The sequence below is a fragment of the Carlito syrichta genome, unplaced genomic scaffold, assembly GCF_000164805.1.
Source record: "Carlito syrichta isolate Samal-C Ts95f unplaced genomic scaffold, Tarsius_syrichta-2.0.1 Scaffold315800, whole genome shotgun sequence".
Taxonomy (NCBI): Eukaryota; Metazoa; Chordata; class Mammalia; order Primates; family Tarsiidae; genus Carlito; species Carlito syrichta.
This window is the reverse complement of record NW_007259896.1, coordinates 260,966-280,483: the sequence shown is the minus strand read 5'-3', so window position 1 is coordinate 280,483 and position 19,518 is coordinate 260,966. Positions and strand designations below refer to the sequence as shown.

Sequence of the window (19,518 nt, the reverse complement as noted above, 5' to 3'; positions counted from 1 at the left end):
ATGACAAACAGAAAAGGATGGTCTTCTCCATAAAGTATGTACTTAATTCCTCATACATTGGCTCCTATATGTCTTATTTTCTTCTTTCACTGCTTTTTTTCTGTTGATGAGACCAGTTTGGAATTGATTCTTGTGCATTTTATGTTCTTTTGTTTCACCTTTTATACCTTGACCTATCAGTCATGACTGTGGTTTAACTTTAGTCAGGAAATTATTAGATAAGAAAGAGTTTTTGGATAAAGAAATACGTAACAGGTCAGGCGCAATGACTCAAGTCTGTAATCCTAGCACTTTGGGAGGCCAAGGTGAGAGGATTGCCTGAGTGCACTAGTTCGAGATCAGCCTGGGTAATTTGCTGAGACCTCATCTCTACAATAAATAAAAAAATTAGATGGCACGTGCCTATAGTTCCAGCTACTTGGAAGACTGAGGCAGATGAATCACCTAAGTCCAGCAGGTCGAGGCTGCGGTGACCTTGAGTGTGTTACTGTAGTTCAGCCTGGGTGACAAAGTGAGACTCCAACTAAAAAAAAAAAAAAGAAATACAAACAGTTCCTGGTATTATGTAAATTTTGGTAAGATTTTATTAATAGTATTGTTTGTCTTGTAGCTAATGTCATTGCTCTTTTTTCTAGGCATTCTGGGTAAAATATCGAAATTCGAAGAATAATTAAATATTATTAATTTATGTTAGCCTTTAAAAGCATCTTTTCAGAAAGAACTTCCCATGACGATTCAAAATGATAATCGTAAAAATGTCCTCAGTTACATAAATTAAAAATAAATCTCAAGATCCAGGTACCTCGGCACTCACCTGTAGTCCCAGCCCAGGAGTTCGAGGCCAGCCTGAACAACGTACTAAGACCCCCATCTCTTAAAAAAAGAAATAAATGAAAACTCAGTTTGTGTATGCCAGGCACAGTGGTCACACCTGTAATCTCAGCAGTTTGAGGGGTGGAAGCGAGAGGATTGCCTGAGATCAAGGATTCGAGATCAACCTGGCAAGATGGTAAGACTTCGTCTCTACAATAAATCATAAAAATTTGCTGGGCGTAGTGGCACATGCCTGTGTTTCCAGCTGCTTGGAAGATTGAGGCAGGAGATCCCTTGAACCTAACAGGTTGAGGCTGTGGTGGCCGCCTTTCAAAACACATTGGTTTTTTTTTTTTTGAGTTGGAGTCTCACTCTGTCGCCCAGACTGGAGTGCAGTGGCCACTCCCGGCCACCGCAGCCTTGACCTGCTGGGCTCTGGCGATCCTTCCGCCTCAGCCTTCCGAGTAGCTGGAACTACAGGCGCACGCTACCACGCCCGGATGATTTTTGTTTTTTGGATTTATTGTAGAGATGAGGTCTCGTCTGCCCAGGTGGGTCTCGAACCCTCAAGATCAGGCAATCCACTCACCTCAGCCTCCCAAAGTGCTGGGATTACAGGCTGAGCCACCGAGCCTGGCTAAAACACATTGTTGAATGTATCTGGCTTGAGAGATATGTCAAATTAATGAGCCCAATAAGTCCCCCTACTTCTCTTTATTGTTGCTTCTGTTTCTGAGCTGGTATTTCACAAGTAACAGCTACTTTTGTTTAATGACTAATCTTTACAGTATAAATTAATGTGTAATTAGCCAGGCATGGTAGTGCCTGACAGCAGTTCCACCTCTTCAGGAGGCTACAGCGGGAGGATCACTTCAGCCCGGGCAACATAGTGAGGCCCTGCATCTCCTTTTTTTTCTTTTTTGTTGAGTCAGAGTCCTACTATGTTGCCCAGGCTGAAGTGCAGTGGCACGCTCATAGCCATTGCGTCTTCGATCTGCTGGGCTCAGACAATACTTCCACTTCAGCTTTCCAAGTAGCTGGACCTACAGGTGCGTGCCACCACACCTGGCTTATTTTTTGATTTCTTGTAGAGACAAAGTCTCACCAACTTGCCCAGATTGGTCTTGAACCCCTGAGCTCAGGCAGTCCTCTTGTCTCGGCCTCTCAAAGTGTTGGGATTACACACTTGAGCCCCCACGCCTGGCTGAGACCCTGTCTCTCTAAAACAAAAAAATATATAATTGAGTATTCGAAAGGAAACATTTTTACAGTTTTCTTTTCTTTTTTTGGAGTTGGAGTCTCACTCAGTGGCCTAGGCTAGAGTGCAGTGGCACACTCACAGCCACCCCAGATGATCCTTTTGTCTTAGCCTTCCAAGTAGCTGGAATTAAAGGTGCGCGCTACCACACCCGGCTAATTTTTGATTTATTGTAGAGATGAGGTCTTGCCAAGTTGCCTGGGCTGGTCTTGAACCTGCGGGCTCAGGCAGTCCACTCACTTCAGCCTCCCGAAGTGCTGGGATTACAGGCTGAACCACTGAGCCTGGCCCAATTTTCATTTTTTAAAAGTGGACTTTAATTTTTACGACCATTTTAGGTGCACAGCATGATTGAACAGAAGATACAGAGATTTCCGATTTCCTTGTCCCAACATGAGTGCATCCTGTCCCTCTATCAAAATCTTGAACTCAAGTGATATGTTGGCTACAATCAATGAACCTAGATTGACAAATCCTTGTAAACCCAAGTCCACAAATTGCCTTTAAGTTCACTCTTGGCATACATTCTGAAAATTTTGGCAAACGTGTAATGACATGTCTACCATGGTAGTGTCAGACAGGGTTGTTTTTACCCCTTGAAAATCCTCTGCATGCTGCTACTTCAACCCTTCCTCTTCTCCTGGCAACCACTGACCCATTACAGTCACTGTAGTTTTACTATTTCCAGAATGTCGTGTAGTTGAGATCATACAGTATGTAGTCTTTTAGACTGACCTCTTTCGCCTAGTAATATGCATTTATGATTTCTCCATGTTTTTCTCATGGATTGAGAGCTCATTTTGTTGTAGTGCCGATTAATATTCCATTTTTTAGGTGTACCACACTTGAACCATCCACCTACTGAAGGACATTGTGGTTGCTGCCAGTTTAGCACGTATAGGTAAAACTCCAGTTAAGCATTCATGTTCAGGTTTTTATGTGAACATAAGTTTTTAGTTCTTTTGGGTAATAAGGAGCAATATTGCTGTACCAGCTGTTAAGAGTTGTTCAGTTTTATAAGAAACTGACAAACTGTCTTCAAAAATGGCTGTACCAGTTTGCATTTCTATCAGCAATGAATAAAAAAAGTTCTTCTTGTTCCACATCATTGCCAGCACTTGTCAGTGTTTTAGGTTATGGCCTCTCTAATATGTATGTAGTGCTATCTCATTTTATTTTTATTCAGTATTTTCTTTAGCAGGATTTATTAATAGGACAGAAAAGCTCCCACAGTGGCAGGGGACCCAAGGGGGTTGCCTCTATCTCATTTTAATTTGTAGTTTTCTAATGAAATATGATATAAAGTTTCATTTTAACAGTTCATGGGTGAAAATATTTATATTTAAAGATAGTCTTACGTTTTTAAAACTTTTTCCTGTCCTTATCTAACAATGAGTAGTATGTTTTACAAATCATTGTCTTTTTAACTGCCTGATTTTAAAATGTTCAGTTTTCTGGCTGAGAGCTCAAATCTGTAATCCCATCACTTTGGGAGGCTGAGGCAGTTGGATTATTTGAACCTAGGGGTTCAAGACCAACCTGGACAACATAGTGAGACCTAGTCCCTACCTCCCCCCCTCTCCAAAATCTTAGGCTTGTTGGCACGTTCGTGTAGTCCCAGCCACCCTAGAGACTGAGATAGAAGGATTGCCTGAACACAGGAGGTTGAGGCTGTGGTGAGCCATGATCATACCACTGGACTCCAGCCTGGTGACAGAGAGAGATTCTGAGTAAAAAAAAACAAGTTAGAGAAAGAAAACAAAAACAGTTACATTTTTCAAGCTTTCTCTATTGGTTAGATTGGAACATTTACATGCTGTTATTTGAGTTATATTAATGAGAAAGTGTCTTTTTTTTGCTTTTTAGTTTAAACATTTTATTTACTTCTTTTTTTTTTTTTGAGTTGGACTCTGTTTCCCAGGCTGAAGTGCAGTGGTAAGGCTCACGGCCACTGCAGCCTCGACCTACTGGGCTATGGCAATCCTTCTGCCTCAGCCTTCCAGGTAGCTGGAACTATAGGCGTGTGCTACCATGCCCGGCTAATATTTGACTTGTTGTAGAGATGGGGTCTAGCCTCGTTTGCCCAGGCCAGTCTCGAACCCACGGGCTCAGGAATCCTCTCACCTCAGCCTCTCAAAGTGCTAAGGTTATAGGCGTGAGCCACTGTGCCCAACCTTTATTTACTTTTTAAAATTTTTTATAGAGACAGTGTCTCACTATGTTGCCTAGGCCGGTCTTGAACTCCTGGGCTCAGGCATTCGTTTTGCCTCAGGTTCCCCAGAGTGCTGGGATTAGAGGTGTGAGCCACTGTGTCCAGTCTGTTTACTTTTATTTTATTATTATTATCTGTGAGTTGGCATCGCTCTCTGTTGCCCAGGCTGACGTGCAGTGGCACGCTTTTGGCCACTGCAGCCTCGACCTGCTGAACTCAGACGATCCTTCTGTCTCAACCTTACAAGTAGCTGAACTACAGGTGTGTGCCACCACATTTGGCTAATTTTTTGATTTATTGTAGAGATGAGGTCTCGCCAGTTTGCCCAGGCTGATCTTGAACCTGTGGGCTCTGGCAGTCCTCTCACCTCAGCCTCCCAAAGTGCTGGGATTATAGGTGTGAGCCACCGCGCCTGGCCTACTTTTATTTTAAAAGAATAATTTGCTGGTATGTGCCCTTCTATATGCTGAGACTTTTTTCATGAGTGGATACTTTGTTGGCAAAAGGCCTTATCTCTAGTTTTAAAAATACTTGTTTTTTAAAAATTTGTGTAGTTGTGTATTGCTCCATTCTTTTTTTCTTTTTTTTTGAGTTGGATCTTACTCTGTCACCCAGGCTGGAGGGCTGTGGCACTCTCATGGCCATCGCAGCCTCGACCTGCTGGGCTCAGGCGATCCTTCTGCCTCAGCGTTCCAAGTAGCTGGAATTTCAGGCATGCACCACCATGCCTGGCTAATTTTTTGATTTATTGTAGAGATGAGGTCTCGCCAAGTTGCCCAGGCTGGTCTCGAATCCCAGAACTCAGACAATTCTCTCACCTCGGCCTCCCAAATTGCTGGGTTTATAGGCATGGTCCACTGTTCCAGTCTGTTCCTTTCTTTATATCCAAATATTTTGGGTTTGTTAGTTAATATTCTGGATGTTAACAGTTTTTATTTAATCTTTCTCATGAAAGTGTGACTAGTTAATAACTTTACGGTTCTTTTATGTAAACTTCTCTACTTGGGGAAAAGGTAATAAAATGTAGTTTGCTAATTTTAAAGTATTTTCAAGGGCAGTATGTAATTTGGTTTTTTTTGGTTTTAAAAATTTTTATTTTTTTAAATCCCCATTGTGATAGTAAGGAAATTTATAGGTATATTTAATGATACAAAGACTGAATACTAGTGCTTAACTTGCCAGAACTTACTATACTTTTCTCTAGAATTATACAGTTTTTACTTTTATTTTTATTTTAAAACTTGTTTTTTATTATGAAGATGGGGGGTACAATTGAGGGATAGGGATACAAATGCTAATTATGCAAGGACCTTTTTTGATGAGGTGTGCCCTCCCTCCCCTTGCAGTTTCCCTCAACCTGCCAATTCCACCCCCCCTCCCCACAGTTTCCCACTATTGCCCATCCCTTTCCTTTAGTATTATAGTTTTTCAGGGTCCACTTATGTGTGAGAATTACAGTTTTTAGTGGATTTAAATGTTTTATATTGTTATTTTTGGCGCTTTCTTTTTTGAGACATGGAATCTAAATGGTGCATGGTGATTCCTACACATTTTTTAGAGACTTCTTTTCAGAAGTATTTTGATTATGGCTGTTAAGACATGTTAAGACTATGTTCATTCAAATAAGAATTTGGATTTATCAGCATATTAGAAGAGTGCATCTTATTATTGATAGTAAAATGTTCTAATTGAGATTGTTATAACTGGGTTTTGTTTCCCTTTGAGTTGAAGTCTCACTCTGTCTGTCACCCAGGCTGGAGTGCAGGGGCATGCTCATGGCCACTGCTGGGCTCAGGCGATCCTTCCATCTCAGCCTTCCGCCAAAGTAGCTGGAACCACAGACGTCCGCCACTACTTCCTAAAATGTTTGATTTATTGTAGAGATTTGCCAGTTACCCAGGCTGGTCTTGAACCCCTGGGCTCAGGCATTCCTCTCGTCTCCGCCTCGCAAAGTGCTGTCATGACAGGCCTGAGTCACCGCACCCCAGCAGTTATGGCTGCTTTTATTAGCTCAGTGTGTCCTCAGGTTTAGATAATCACACTACACTTTATTTTGCCTTACCTATGTGCTGCAAAATTCCTTTAAATTAGGCTACCTTAAAAAACACTGGTTGAATATCCCTTATCCAAAATGCTTTGGACTGGAAGTATATCTGATTGTGTTTTTTGTTGTTGTTGTTGGATTTTGCATATACAAAACATTTGCATATACAAAAGGTCTCTTGGAGATGGGACCTGTGCCTAAAAACAGCATTTATTCATTTTTCATGTATACCATGTACATAACTAAAAGTAATTTTATATAGCATTTTAAATAATTTTGCTTGTGAAACATTTTTACTTTGACCCATCACATGAGGTCAAATGTGGACTTTTCCACTTGGGGTGTCGTCATGTCAGTGCTCAGAAAGTTTTGGATTTGGGATTTTTGGACTAGGGATGCTCACTCTATATCTTGATACTGTGAGTTCTAAATATTGAAGAGCAGCATATTTATGTTCTATATAAAACAATGTCATGTGCCAATAGTGGCATGTTTTTCACACTTGAGAAATACTGGTTAAGTCAATTTACATTCGTACAGCTTTGTGATATTTTATATTTTCAGGAAAGAATACTGACTGGAACTTTAAAAACAGTGGTCCTCAACCTTTTTGGCTTCCAGATCCTTTTACTATATCTAAAATTTTTAAGGACTGTAAAGTGCTTTTTCTTAGGTCAGATTGATATTTACCATGTTAGAAATTGGGAAATTGTGTTACAGAGCACAGAATTGTGACCTTACCCTTTTGTCAGTGTCTTTAATGTTCAACTGCAAGGTATTGGGAAGAACGGTACTGTTTTAAGTTTTGTAATGTTCTGCTCTATAGATAATGGCTGGCTTTCCATATTTACTCTTGCATTCCATCCATTGCAAAAAGTGTGTTTGATTAAAATACATGAACAGAACTTGCTTTTTCCTGATATGGAGGCTCATGTCTGTATTCTCAGCTTGTTGGGAGGCTGAGGCCAGGAGTTTGATGCTAGCCTCACAACAGTGAGACACTGTCTCTACAGAAAATTAAAAAAAAAATTAGCCAGGGATGGTGACATATGCTTGTAATTCCAACATCTTGGGAGACTGAGGTGGGAAGCTCATTGGAGTCCTAGATTTTGAGGTTCCAGTGAGCTGTGATTGTGCCTTCACACTCAAGCTTGGGCAGCAAAATGATACACTGTCTCCACAAAAAAGAAAGAAAACCTGCCTTTACATGGATAAGTGATAATGGGAGGAGTATATTAATAACCTTGGCAGATAATGGCAGATAGTTTTGATAATACAACTTAAGCTGCAGCACCTTAAAAGTACTCTTTGGCATTAAAATTCATTGGTCTATTCAGCATTTTGAATTGATTTTTTTGCCTATGGCTTATTGATTGAGTTGGGTCGCACTGTGTTGCCCAGGATGGAGTGCAGTGGCACAGTTACAGCTCATTGCAGCCTTGACCTCCTGGCCTCAGCCACCTCAGTCTCTGGAGTAGCTGGAACTACAGGTGCGTGTCACCATGCCCCGTTAATTTTTAAATTTTTTTGTAGAGACAAGGTTTACTGTATTGCCCAGGCTGGTCTCGAATTCCAAGACTCTTGTGATCCTCCCACTTTGACTTCCCAAAGTTCTGGAATTATGGGCATGAGCCATCATGCCTAGCTCCCATGCATGGTTTTGTAACATACTAATCAGGAGAGAAATATTGATCCATTAACCTAGGAAAATTATCAAAATGTTAATATATTTTACCAAATTAAAGACAAACCACCTTTCTTTTTTTTGAGTCATGGTCTCCCTCTATTGCCCTGGTTGGAGTACAGTGGCAGAACATGGCTCAGTGCATCCTTGATCTCTTGGGTTCAGGCAGTCCTCTGCCTCATCCTCCCGAGTAGCTGGGATTACAGCTTCCACCATGCTTGGCTATTTTATTGATTCTCTTATAGAGGCGCAGTCTCACTGTAATGTGTAGGCAGGGATTTCTTCCGTCAGGGCCTCCCAAAGTGCTGGGATTACAAGTAAGCATGAGTCATTGTGCCTGACTGAAACCCCATTTCTTAATATCGATGTCATTAGAAAATGTCTGGCAAGTTAATATAGTTTGTTAGATAGTGGTGTCTCAATTAAAAGTCTTCCCTCATGAAAAAAGTGGGCTATATGGCACGCAGCTTTTTCTTGACATAGAAATCCTCCTTCAGAATGCAGTTGACATGCTTTATGCATAAGTCTTGTTTTGTATAACATAGAAAAGGCACTTTCCCAAGGATAGAGGTTTTTATAGAAAAAAATGTTCTGTATTCAATTTGCAGTTGCAAATTTTAAACTTTAATTTCATGCACATTGCAAATATAATGATTATCAGTAAAGATTGGGGGCCAGTTCCTTGGTTTGTCATAAAACACTGGAACTTTTCCCAGCCATTGCATTTGCACCATCTGAGGTAGTGAATGTTGATATAGTGAAAAACCTGAGTATGTCTTGGTGCTAATGAAACAGGGAGTAGTTCTAACTTTGTGCACTTCCTGAAAAGATCTTGGGGACTCCTAGCACTCTGTGGACTGGACTTTGAGAACTGCTGTCGTCATCGAGTGGTCTGTGGTTGTGCGGTTCTGGGAATCTGCCATGGTGTGCTTCCATTTTTCATCATATGTTAAATACATTTGAATTACAAGCTTTCAGGAATACACGTGTGTAATTGTTTCATGGGAAGGCACACGGTCCTATAAACACTATAAGTTAAAAATCCTGTGTTTTGTTTTAAGTTTCAAGTCTTGGAATTCTTGAAGAATGAAGGAACCTTGTGAAGGTCAAAATTGTACGAATGCCATTGTAGGAGAATTGTATAGGCTAACTCAACCACTTATTATCTGTGTGACCTTGACTAACTTATTTAGCAGTTGTGTCTCAGTTTTATTATCTCTAAAATGTGTTAATAGTAGATTTGCTTATAGTGTTTAATCAGTAATTTAAAACTGAGGTTTAATCAGAATTTTATTTTATTGCACTGCAGACTTTTGAGGTGTTGGGTACAAACAAGTTGTTTCAGCTTAAACCACCACTCCTAATTTTTGGTACAGTAATAAAACCTCATTTAAATGTGCAAAAATATCACTGTTATTATGTACTAGTTCTAATCTGAAACGTATTAAATGTAATTTACAGGGGAGATTTGAGCCTTGCATTCCACTGTTGTGGTGAACTTCTTCAAGTGATTGTCCTTGTTGGTATTTGACAAGTTTAAGTGATATAAATACTGTCTCAATTTCAGTTTACAAAATCACCTTAATTAATACACTCTCTAACTCTTTTGCATTTTTCTAGAAGTATGTAGCAGTGGATTTCTAGAAAGTAGCAATCTGAAGACATGACTAGGAAGCTGAAAACTACTTTTGCTCCTTCTATAAAATAGTTATAAAATATTCTGTTGTCAAATTATACTATCTCTTTTTCTTTTTTTTAAATCTCTTTTTCTTAAACTCAGGAATAAAGTTTTGTAAAACGGTTTTCAGTAATCATCTTTAAGATAATGTCAACATTAAGAAATACAAGTGTATTTATAGTCAGTGAAGAATGCTGTAATGTACGGCATGTGTTGGTATTTTAATGTAGTAATATGGTATATTAGCACAGAATGTTCTAATATATTTTGATTATCTCATTTTTTAAAAAAGTATTTTAGCACTTGAACTGACTTATATAGCACCAGAAGGGGAACGCTAATGGCCACTGTTGAATCATTGAGCTAAAATCATAAATATCTTCAGTACAATAATATGTTGCTTAATGATAAAAACATTTAGTAATAATAAAGTACTTTGTGAATAATTGAGCTAAACAGTATTATTCCAGAAAGTGATATGTTAAACCAAACAAATGAAGAGATGGTAACAAAGGATATTCGTGCTCCTTTTCCCTGCCAGTGAGTTGGGCACCTCTCCTTAAGGTGTAGAAGGGGTCTTTGAAAACTGACATCTCAAACCACAAGACTGTGCTAGCTGCCCGGTGTTAGTGGTTAGATGTTGCATTCCTAATCTTTCATACTCAAGGCAAATTCAGAAGTAAAAATACAGATTTGTGTTCCCAAAAAGTCGTGATTGTGAAGTCTGCATATTCTACTCCACAGTACCGGAGTGCAACCACCTTCTCAGCAACAGGTGTCTGCTACTACTTATGGATGCTTGTCTGGATCCTGTTGATGCTATAGCTATACTTAGGGGATTTTTTAGTGTGTTGAAATAATCTCAACATTATCAATATGTTCAGAGAATCTGTAGTAGTTTCTGAGTTCGTAGTAACAGGTAATGGCAGTTTGGTTTGGTTTTATAGACTGTAGTGATAGGTTTTCTTTAAAATTGTTTCTTTTAATGCTTGACCAGTTCCCAGTTTTATCTTGTAGTCTATTTTTGCAGGATAATAATAGCATTCAGCAATGATCAAAAGTTTTAGAAGAGAAATTTATATTTAGGAATGTTAATAAAATAGCTTTTAGAAAGATTTGGCATTTAATTGTTCTAAATAATGTGAGAAAACGACTTGTCTCTTTATGATAGTGTTTTTGTTGGACTTAGCTGTAGTCATTGTACCTTGCCTTTGGACATCTCCATTCAGGTCATGGTCAGTTGTTTTGGGAGCCATTTGCTGCTTCATGGCATTTATACTTTCATCATAGACTTTTATTTCTTTTATTTCCAGCTTTATAGGTACTTTCCACCAGTATTTTATATTATAAAATGGAATTTTAGGTAAATATTTAGATTTTAATAAGATTGCTTTTTAAAAGTCAAATAATTATGTTTTCTTGAAGCATTGTTGATTTTTTTTCTCATAATGAAATATTTTTCATGATTGCTGCATTTAACACACTGATACTGGAAGCAGTTATCAAACCAAAGTGGAAATTGTGATCTTCATGTTATCTTGAGTAATAGAGATTTCATTTAAGTTAATTCTATGTAACGATTATTGGTAAGTCAAGAGTTTTTAGGAAGCAGTTTTTGTAATGAAATTTTAAACTTTTCGATCATTTGTATATGATATAACCTCAAGAATGTATTGTTCTAGAACTTTCCCATTGTGTAAGACTTTCATTCAGATTTTCAAGTAAAATCGTTGCTCAGTTTAATGAAAGCAGTGTATGTTGAACTGCTAATAATTGCGTGTACAGGCTATCTGTACGCCTCAGATGGAAGAATTCTTGAGTAATTAAAAATGCAAAAATGAGTTTTAATATTTATGCAGTGAAAATTGTAACTATTCTTAACTTAGTGCCCTAAGGCTGTTTGCATTTTGTGTTTCAGTACCTTTCAACATAAAGGATAACAGTCATTTTTGTTTAAAGACTTCACTGACCTAGGAGGATTACTATTTTTACTACATTTTGGTGGTTATTATTATTAAATTTTTCTTTACTTGAAATCTAGGCACATGTCTTTGGTCTCTTTGAATAAAAAATTTTAAATAGTCTAGAGTAAATTTTATGTAATCTGATATCATTGGTAATCTAATCTTACAATACAAACTGAATTCTCTAAGCGCTCATATATTAAGCATTGGAGACTGAAATTTCTTTTCAGTGTTCTTATTAAGTAAATAATGTTGGAAAATTTCAACTTTTTTAATGGAAAGTGATGTCCCAATTCACTCTTTTCTTTTTGATTTTAGATGGGGAATGTAAAGTCTTAAGATCGATAGGTTGACTGTGACAACTATGTTTACTTACAGAGAGAACAGGAAATGAGAATGGGTGATATGGGTCCCCGTGGAGCAATAAACATGGGAGGTAGGGATTGGAAGCAGAAGGCTTCTGTCACTTACTTGCAATTTGGGGGGAACTGCTTATGTTGTTTGTGGTATCTACGTAACTGGTAAGAAAGGAAAACATGGAATCAGCACTTGCAAAGGTGAAAACTCTTAAATTTATTAAATTGAGAAAAAATAAAATTATATTAAAAATACATGCTTAGGAAGAAAATTTTTGTGAAGGCTAAAAGAGTGTTATGCTTTCATAGGCTTTTGTGAAGGCTAAAAGAAAAGAGTGTTATGCTTTCTCATGCAACCTAAAACTGGTCACTGTGTGGTGTAATTCAACTCTGTCTTTGTACTTTTAAAATCAGATTTCATGCCTTCAGTTTGGCTTTTTTTTTTTAACTTTGGAAGTTGATAGCTTCTGAGTTGTATTTATAAACTTTCATAGAACATTTTATAAATTTCTAGTTCGAACTAGCTTTTTGTGTGACTTTGGATCTATTTTTAATCACTGAATATTGAACTTCTTTTACTTAACTACAGTCATGTACATAGTGCTGCACTATTTGGAGGCCTCTATGACTTTTCAAGGAAATTAGATATGTCTTGCTAACACATCTTTAGAGCTGATGTAAAGTTTTTAGGAAAGTACCTACATTAGTAACTTTAATATTGATTGACTTGTGCAGCCAGTTTTCAGGGAAGTAGTACTAATATGTAACTGGAGGGAAAAATAAATGTGGAGTATCAGAGACCTTCCCAAATTTGAGATATTAAATGTCATACACTTTAAAATTGGATAATGAATTCAGTTTTATACATTCATTTTAAGTTAAATTGTCTCACAAAAGCTGTCATGAAATTAAAACTTTTATGTAACTTAACTGTACATGTTCTAAAGATGGCATACCTTATCATCCAGTATACATAACATGCATACCTACTTACAAATGTAGTATGTGCTTTGAAACTTAACTTAAATGAAACTTAAAATGAGATGTGTAGAATAAGCATTTTCCATGATCAGCTTTTTGCTTTAAACCTCCGATGTTAGTTCTTTGCCGCTTCTAATAAGATAACCTAGAATCATTTATTGCTGCCACTTCATCACTTTTCTACCAACAAGTAATTACTTAGTATCTTTGGTATATATATACAAAGGACGTGTGAAATATGACACTTGCCCTCAGAGAACTTCATGAAGTTAGTTCAATGAATACATGAAATAATTAGTGAACCAAGAGTATATTAAGTTCTAAATTATGAAACAAAGTTGAGTATATAATTATGTACTAGTGATAGCAGTATTTGTCTTTTTTAGAGTAAACTCTGTGATGGTGTTTGAGATAATCCATGTATTTTTAAGGATTGTAAGAGGTTATTGTGGATTATAGGTAATTTTAAAAGCTTTTATAATTAAAGAACCAATCTGGTAAAATGGCATAGAATGTACAACCATTTCTGATGGTGCAGAGAGATCCCGAAAAAATTGGTTGCTTGATTACAGCACCTTTAGCAGAAGAAATATGAGAACATGCCTTTAGATTCCTTATTTAGTTAGGAAATAAAAAGAGTTTACAATTTTCATTACGTCATATTCACTAGAGAATCCTACTTATATTTTAGGACTTACTCTCCTAAAGTCCAGTCTGTTTAAATTTTTGTTCTTCAGTCTTTGTTCAATGTGAGACTTTGTCATAATGGTTTTCTAGAATTACTAATGATTGTCATCAGCTGTGTTTTTGAATCTATAAACCTGTCATATGCCACCAAGTTACTTTGTGGCTGTACATTTTCAGGTGTTTTACTAGTGTGTATACCTAGTAAAACAGATTAGAAAACTGCTTTTAAAGTAACCAGATAATGCTGACATTTCTTATATCTTTAAGACTATTTTATAGCTTTTGGTGGAAGATGTAAGTTCTTAAAAACAATAGACTCTAAGTTGAGTGCTGATAGTTGGAAATACTATTTTTATTTTTTTTATATTCATAGTTGTATAGCTATATTTAAAAGTCATCAGTGTAACAGTTGTATTCTTCTAAAGACAGAGGGGGAAAAACAACTTAATTTGGATTTGTGGGGGGAATTGAGGTAAGACATTTTCTAGATACTATTTTCTACCTTTTATTTCTAGGTTGTGGAAATTTATTTAAAATGGCTATTTATAGTTATTCTGAGGAAGTAGAAGAAATATTTTTAGATAAGTGTAGATTATTTATCAGCAGTAGCATTTGGGATTAAAGAAATAATTCCTTTCCTATGAAGTTGCTAGGTTCCTGGAGATTGGATTTGAAAAGCCAAGAATTGGCAAGGAGTGAACCTTCTTCCTCTCTGTTGCTCTGTGGACTCAGCCATAGAGAGTTCAGCTGCCTTAACTAGTAGGCCAAGTTGTGGCTTGAATTAAAAGTCCTTTTGTAATGTATATTTGAGAAATTGGATTCTTACTGTTAGAAAATTTACTTACATAGTCAAATACTTGAAGAAAACCCTGTTTTGTTCAGTCTTTCTTATGAATTTTTAATGGTAAGCAAGTCTGAGCCTCTAGGAGGGAAAAACAAAGCATCTTAAAATGTTGCCTTTGAGATCTCATATATGTAAGTGTTATAGCTCAAACACGATTGCAGCTAATATAAGATAGGTGTATATCTTTTTCATCAGAAAATTTGAAGTATGTCTAATTGTCCCAATGCCAGAATTTCAGCATGTCAGAAAGATAGCCATGCCAATATATTTTATCAGGATTTGGTTGGAGTTGTTTTTAAAGTTTTGTTATGGTGAATCATCTTTTTTGCAGGGTGTGTAGATTGCATTTGTCAATATTAAGTTTAAAGGCTACTTCCTAGAATTTTGTGAGGTATTCAGTAACTATATAAAAGTTGAGGGTAGTTGCAGTGATCTTCACATATTTTGCAGGAAATAGTTTATCCTCTCACAACTTAATATAATTTACATGCTAATATTTTTAGCCATGACTTTTAAATGGTTTTGTAAGTGCTTATTCATTTAAACTGTAAAGTATAATCATCATTGTTAGGGATTATTTGGTTTAAAAGCAGATTATAGCAAACAATAGGGAAGTTTTAAAACCTTCAACCTACAGTCTCAAATGTCCTTGTATAATTGAAAGTTGCCTTACTTATTTTATGTACATTTTGTTTTGGGGACGAAAATTCTACAGTGCAGGTAATGTTCTATTGCAGAGTAGATAATGACTGCCCCATTCTGAAGGAAGGAGAATTATTTTGATAATGGTCTTGCTATATAGATTGCATAAGTATTGCTAAGATTTTATTGTTTGCTAAACTAAGATAGGACAGCTCTAAGTATAGATTGTTTTACATAGATGCGTTTAGCCCAGCACCTGCTGGTAACCAAGGTCCTCCTCCAATGATGGGTATGAATATGAACAACAGAGGAACTATTCCTGGCCCACCAATGGGTCCTGGTCCTGCCATGGGACCAGAAGGAGCTGCAAATATGGGAACTCCAATGATGCCAGATAATGGAGCAGTGGTAATGTATCATCCACGTTATTTTGATCATATTAAGACCCACTTCTGCCCCCAGGATAACTTCACACTTAGTATAATTTGGCATCATTTGTTTCAGCAGTAGAGAGCAACATTAAATGAATAAAAAAATTTGTGAAGTTGTATGTTGATTTATGAATGATAATTTCTAAGTAGCTCAAGAAATTAGGACTGCCATCTGTGGCATGCTATGGTATCTCAGTATATAGGAAATACATATGCTAATTACAGTTGTTTTCAGTGCTTTTACTTTGTAGCTACCTTTTACCAGCATTCAATGCAGTGGTCAAGTATTTTATGATTGTGTTCTTTTCCTGTATGGACTCCTTACCTTTGGTAGGGACAAAATTCCAATATGTGTGAAAACACAGTTTTTAATAAATATTTGTGATAAAAATAATCACCTTTAATGATTTATTTCAAATAATTTATTTTATCTATTATCTGTAAAATAATAGTAAAGTTTTTTTGTGTATTCTAAACCTACATTGCTGCATTCTTTTCACAGAACTATTAATTACGTTTGTTATTAAATTTAAAGTAGACAACTTTTTGTCTTGATCTGAGAGTGTGAAGATATCTTTGTGTGGGTTAGATATAAAAAACATGGTATCTCAGCTGTAATTTGTATTATATTTGAATACTAGTAGTAAGAATTAAATGTTTTATCATTTCCCTTATAAAGCCCCTCACTATATAAATGGGGACTTACAGGCAAACCATTTTCTCATTTAGTGTTTGTTAATGCTTGTTCTAAATAACATTTACAACGGAAAATTGGTTTATTGTATATGTTGAATAGGCATTTCAGCCTTGTCACTGCCATATCAAATCTTAAGGCACCTTTGCTGCTCAGAAAGACACAGCACTGCCAGTTAAACTCAGACATGCCATGAGCTGTGAATCCTCTGATCAGAGACGTTAAAAGAAATGTATGTTCGTGACCCGCCTGGGCAGCGAGACCTCATCTCTACAATAAATCAAAAAATCAGCCGGGCGTGGTAGCGCATGCCTGTAATTCCGGCTACTCGGAAGGCTAAGGCGGAAGGATCGCTGGAGCCCAGCAGGTCGAGGCTGTGGTGTCTGGGAGCGGCCACTGCACTCTAGTCTGGGCAACAGCGTGAGACTCCAACTCAAAAAAAAAAAAAAAAGAAGTGTATGATGTGTCTTAGAGTTGATGAATGCAGTGCTTATCAGTTTTTTATTTATTTGCTTCAAATGCAGTCTTGTAAGAATTTTGAAAAATTGGATATTTTTCAGTTGGATTTTTTTAAATGATAGGTTGTGCAGGGAGATAGAGGCAGTGCACATCTACTAGGAAGAGATGGCTCATGATGCACTTAGTGCATTTGTTTCCTTCTGTAGAAGCTTCATTTTGTAGTAAGATGTCCGAAAATGTAGTAAAAGTTTACACTCCTTTGGTTAAATTTTTATGTAGCATATAATCGCCCATAGTAACGTAGAATAAAATAACATCAGCTGTCCCATTTTTTACCCTCTACCTGAAGTTTGAACCTTACTGAGATATCACTCTTGGTCTTTTTTTTGCCCTAACATTTTACTGCTGTGCTTTAGGGAGGTCTTTTCAGCCATTGAGATAAATGTGTATTGTGAAGTTTTTAAAAAATATTTGATTCAGTTGTTTCATTGTGCTATTAATACATATAATTAAATTAATTTTTAAAACTAAATCTGTTTTCTCAGTAATAGTCTTTCAAGAAAAGTACCTTAGACATTTTTATATTGAAATCGTAATTCTTTGCGTATTTGTATTAGCACTTTCTGTCTTCAAGCAGTGATGTTAAACTTTTTAGAATGTTTACCTGTAAAAAAATATTTTTCTTAAAAAATCACAGTTTTATGCAATATAAGCTTTTTAAAAAAAGAATCAGTAGTATTATAATACTGATTAGGCTTAAGATAGCAGTTGCTTAAGTCATACAGTCAGTTCTGCTTCATGAAATTGGGGCATAGCATTAGCAGTATGTAAATCTTCAGTTGCTTTATTTCTTTTTTAAAAACATAGTAACTAATTAAATTGCTCCTTTCTTCCTTCTATGTGTGATCCTGATTCTGCTGGACTTTCTGCTGAACTTCATGACTCCACCACTTGGGATTTTGCCAATTTTTCTTGTCACTTATATTTGGCGTGTTCCAAATGGACTTCATATTTCTCATGTGGTATCATAGCACAATGATAGATTTCCTCAAGGACCGCCATCTCAGATGGGCTCACCCATGGGGAGCAGAGCAGGTTCTGAAACCCCTCAAGCACCCATGAGTGGTGTAGGTCCTGTCAGTAGTGGTCCTGGTGGCTTTGGTAGAGGAAGTCAAGGGGGCAACTTTGAAGGCCCTAATAAGCGTCGTAGATATTAAACATTCTCTCATTCCTGGCTATTCAGAAAAAAATAAACTAAGTGGTATGCCTTTATACTTTTACTTGTTACCTGGAAGAAATGGTTTTACTGTTAATGTATGTAGACTTAAACACTTTTTTTTGGTAAAACTTGAGGTTTTGTATTTTTCTTTATTCATAGGCTTTGTAGATTAGAATGGTGATGATGCTCATCATTTTGAATGTTAAAATGTGTCTGTGACTTTCGCTAAATATGAGTATTTCATAGTACTGTGAAATCTATGTAGTTTACTTAATCTCAATAAAGAAATCATTTTGGATAATTTTAAAATGTTATTAGTATTCTCTTACGGTTATTAAACATGGCTGTAACAGTAATGCTTTCGTTGCTTTAACTAATCCTAGTCATTTAAATATGAAAATGATTTTGCATTTTAGTTTGTGCGAATAGCCCTGAAGATAGAAGCATAGTGAAAGGTGATGTCAATAAGGGGTAGATAGAGTAGTATATTTGGGGGTGGGTGGGTGAGGGCATTCAATTTGTATAAACCATTGATGTTCTGTGAAATCTGAATTGCCGCCTACATTTGATAGATTCTGAATATTCACATACTCTGAGCCGGATTATTAAGGATATCTTTGTCCTGTGCTGATTTTTCCAAATAAATCTTTTGAATCTTAAAAAACTGTTTGAAGGCAAATCTCTTTTGCTTTTAACATAATGTCTAGTTTTAATATTATCTGCCATAATCTATTTGGTGTCAATATCTAAATATTATCCAATGCTCATTGTACAGTTAGTGTTAAATTTTCTTTAAAAGTCAATACTGTTGGGTTGGCTGTTCAGTGAGGATTTCTTGTGTGACTCAGTGAGTTAGACATTTTTTGAGAATGTAGGTTTCTAGAAGGATTGAAGGATAGCTTGACTCTGCAGTATTGTAAATATCTCTCCATAGTTGGGAAGTCTTTCCAGAAACTGTTTGTTTTTTTTTTTAGTTGGAGTCTCACTCTGTCACCCAGACTGGAATGCAATGGCCGCTCCCGGCCAACTGCAGCCTCGACTTGCTGGGCTCTGGCGATCCTTCCAGCTCAGCGTTCCAAGTAGCTGGAACTACAGGCACATGCTACCATGCCCAGCTAATTTTTCTGATTTATTGAAGAGATGAGGTCTCGCCAAGTTGCCCAGGTGGGTCTCAAACCCACGGGCTCAGGCAGTCCACTCACCTCGGCCTCCCAAAGTGCTGGGATTACAGGCTGAGCCACCGAGCCTAGCCTGGAAACTTTTGTGATGGACTTGGACTCTTGGTCTCCAAGGAAACAAATTTCAAGTGACCATTTTAAAAAGAAAATTAACTTCAAAATGGCTAGGGTCATTGGAATCTGAGTAGATCCCTTTACTTAAATGAAATGCCCATTTTGAAATTTTATTTTTTATATTAGAGTGAAACTGATTTTATCACATTAATATGTTAACTCCAAAACAAATTTATACCTATATTTAAAAATTTGTATGTTGATTGCATTTAAGGAATCATATTTAACTTGTATTGCAAATCTCATTCATCAGCCACTGA

The 19,518-nt window shown here is 36.8% G+C and overlaps 1 protein-coding gene across 1 annotated transcript in view; it reads left to right on the top strand.

Moving 5' to 3' along the window:
* The window catches only part of LOC103275850 (paraspeckle component 1), a 78,489-nt gene extending 59,859 nt beyond the window's left edge, over window positions 1–18,630 (top strand). Inside the window, exons 8-10 of the mRNA XM_021706564.1 lie at window positions 12,032–12,089; window positions 15,402–15,571; window positions 17,779–18,630. Of these exons, the coding sequence (XP_021562239.1) occupies window positions 12,032–12,089; window positions 15,402–15,571; window positions 17,779–17,964 (414 nt within the window). The 3' untranslated portion in view covers window positions 17,965–18,630. The remainder of the gene's footprint in view (window positions 1–12,031; window positions 12,090–15,401; window positions 15,572–17,778) is intronic.
* The last annotated feature ends 888 nt before the right edge of the window (window positions 18,631–19,518 follow it).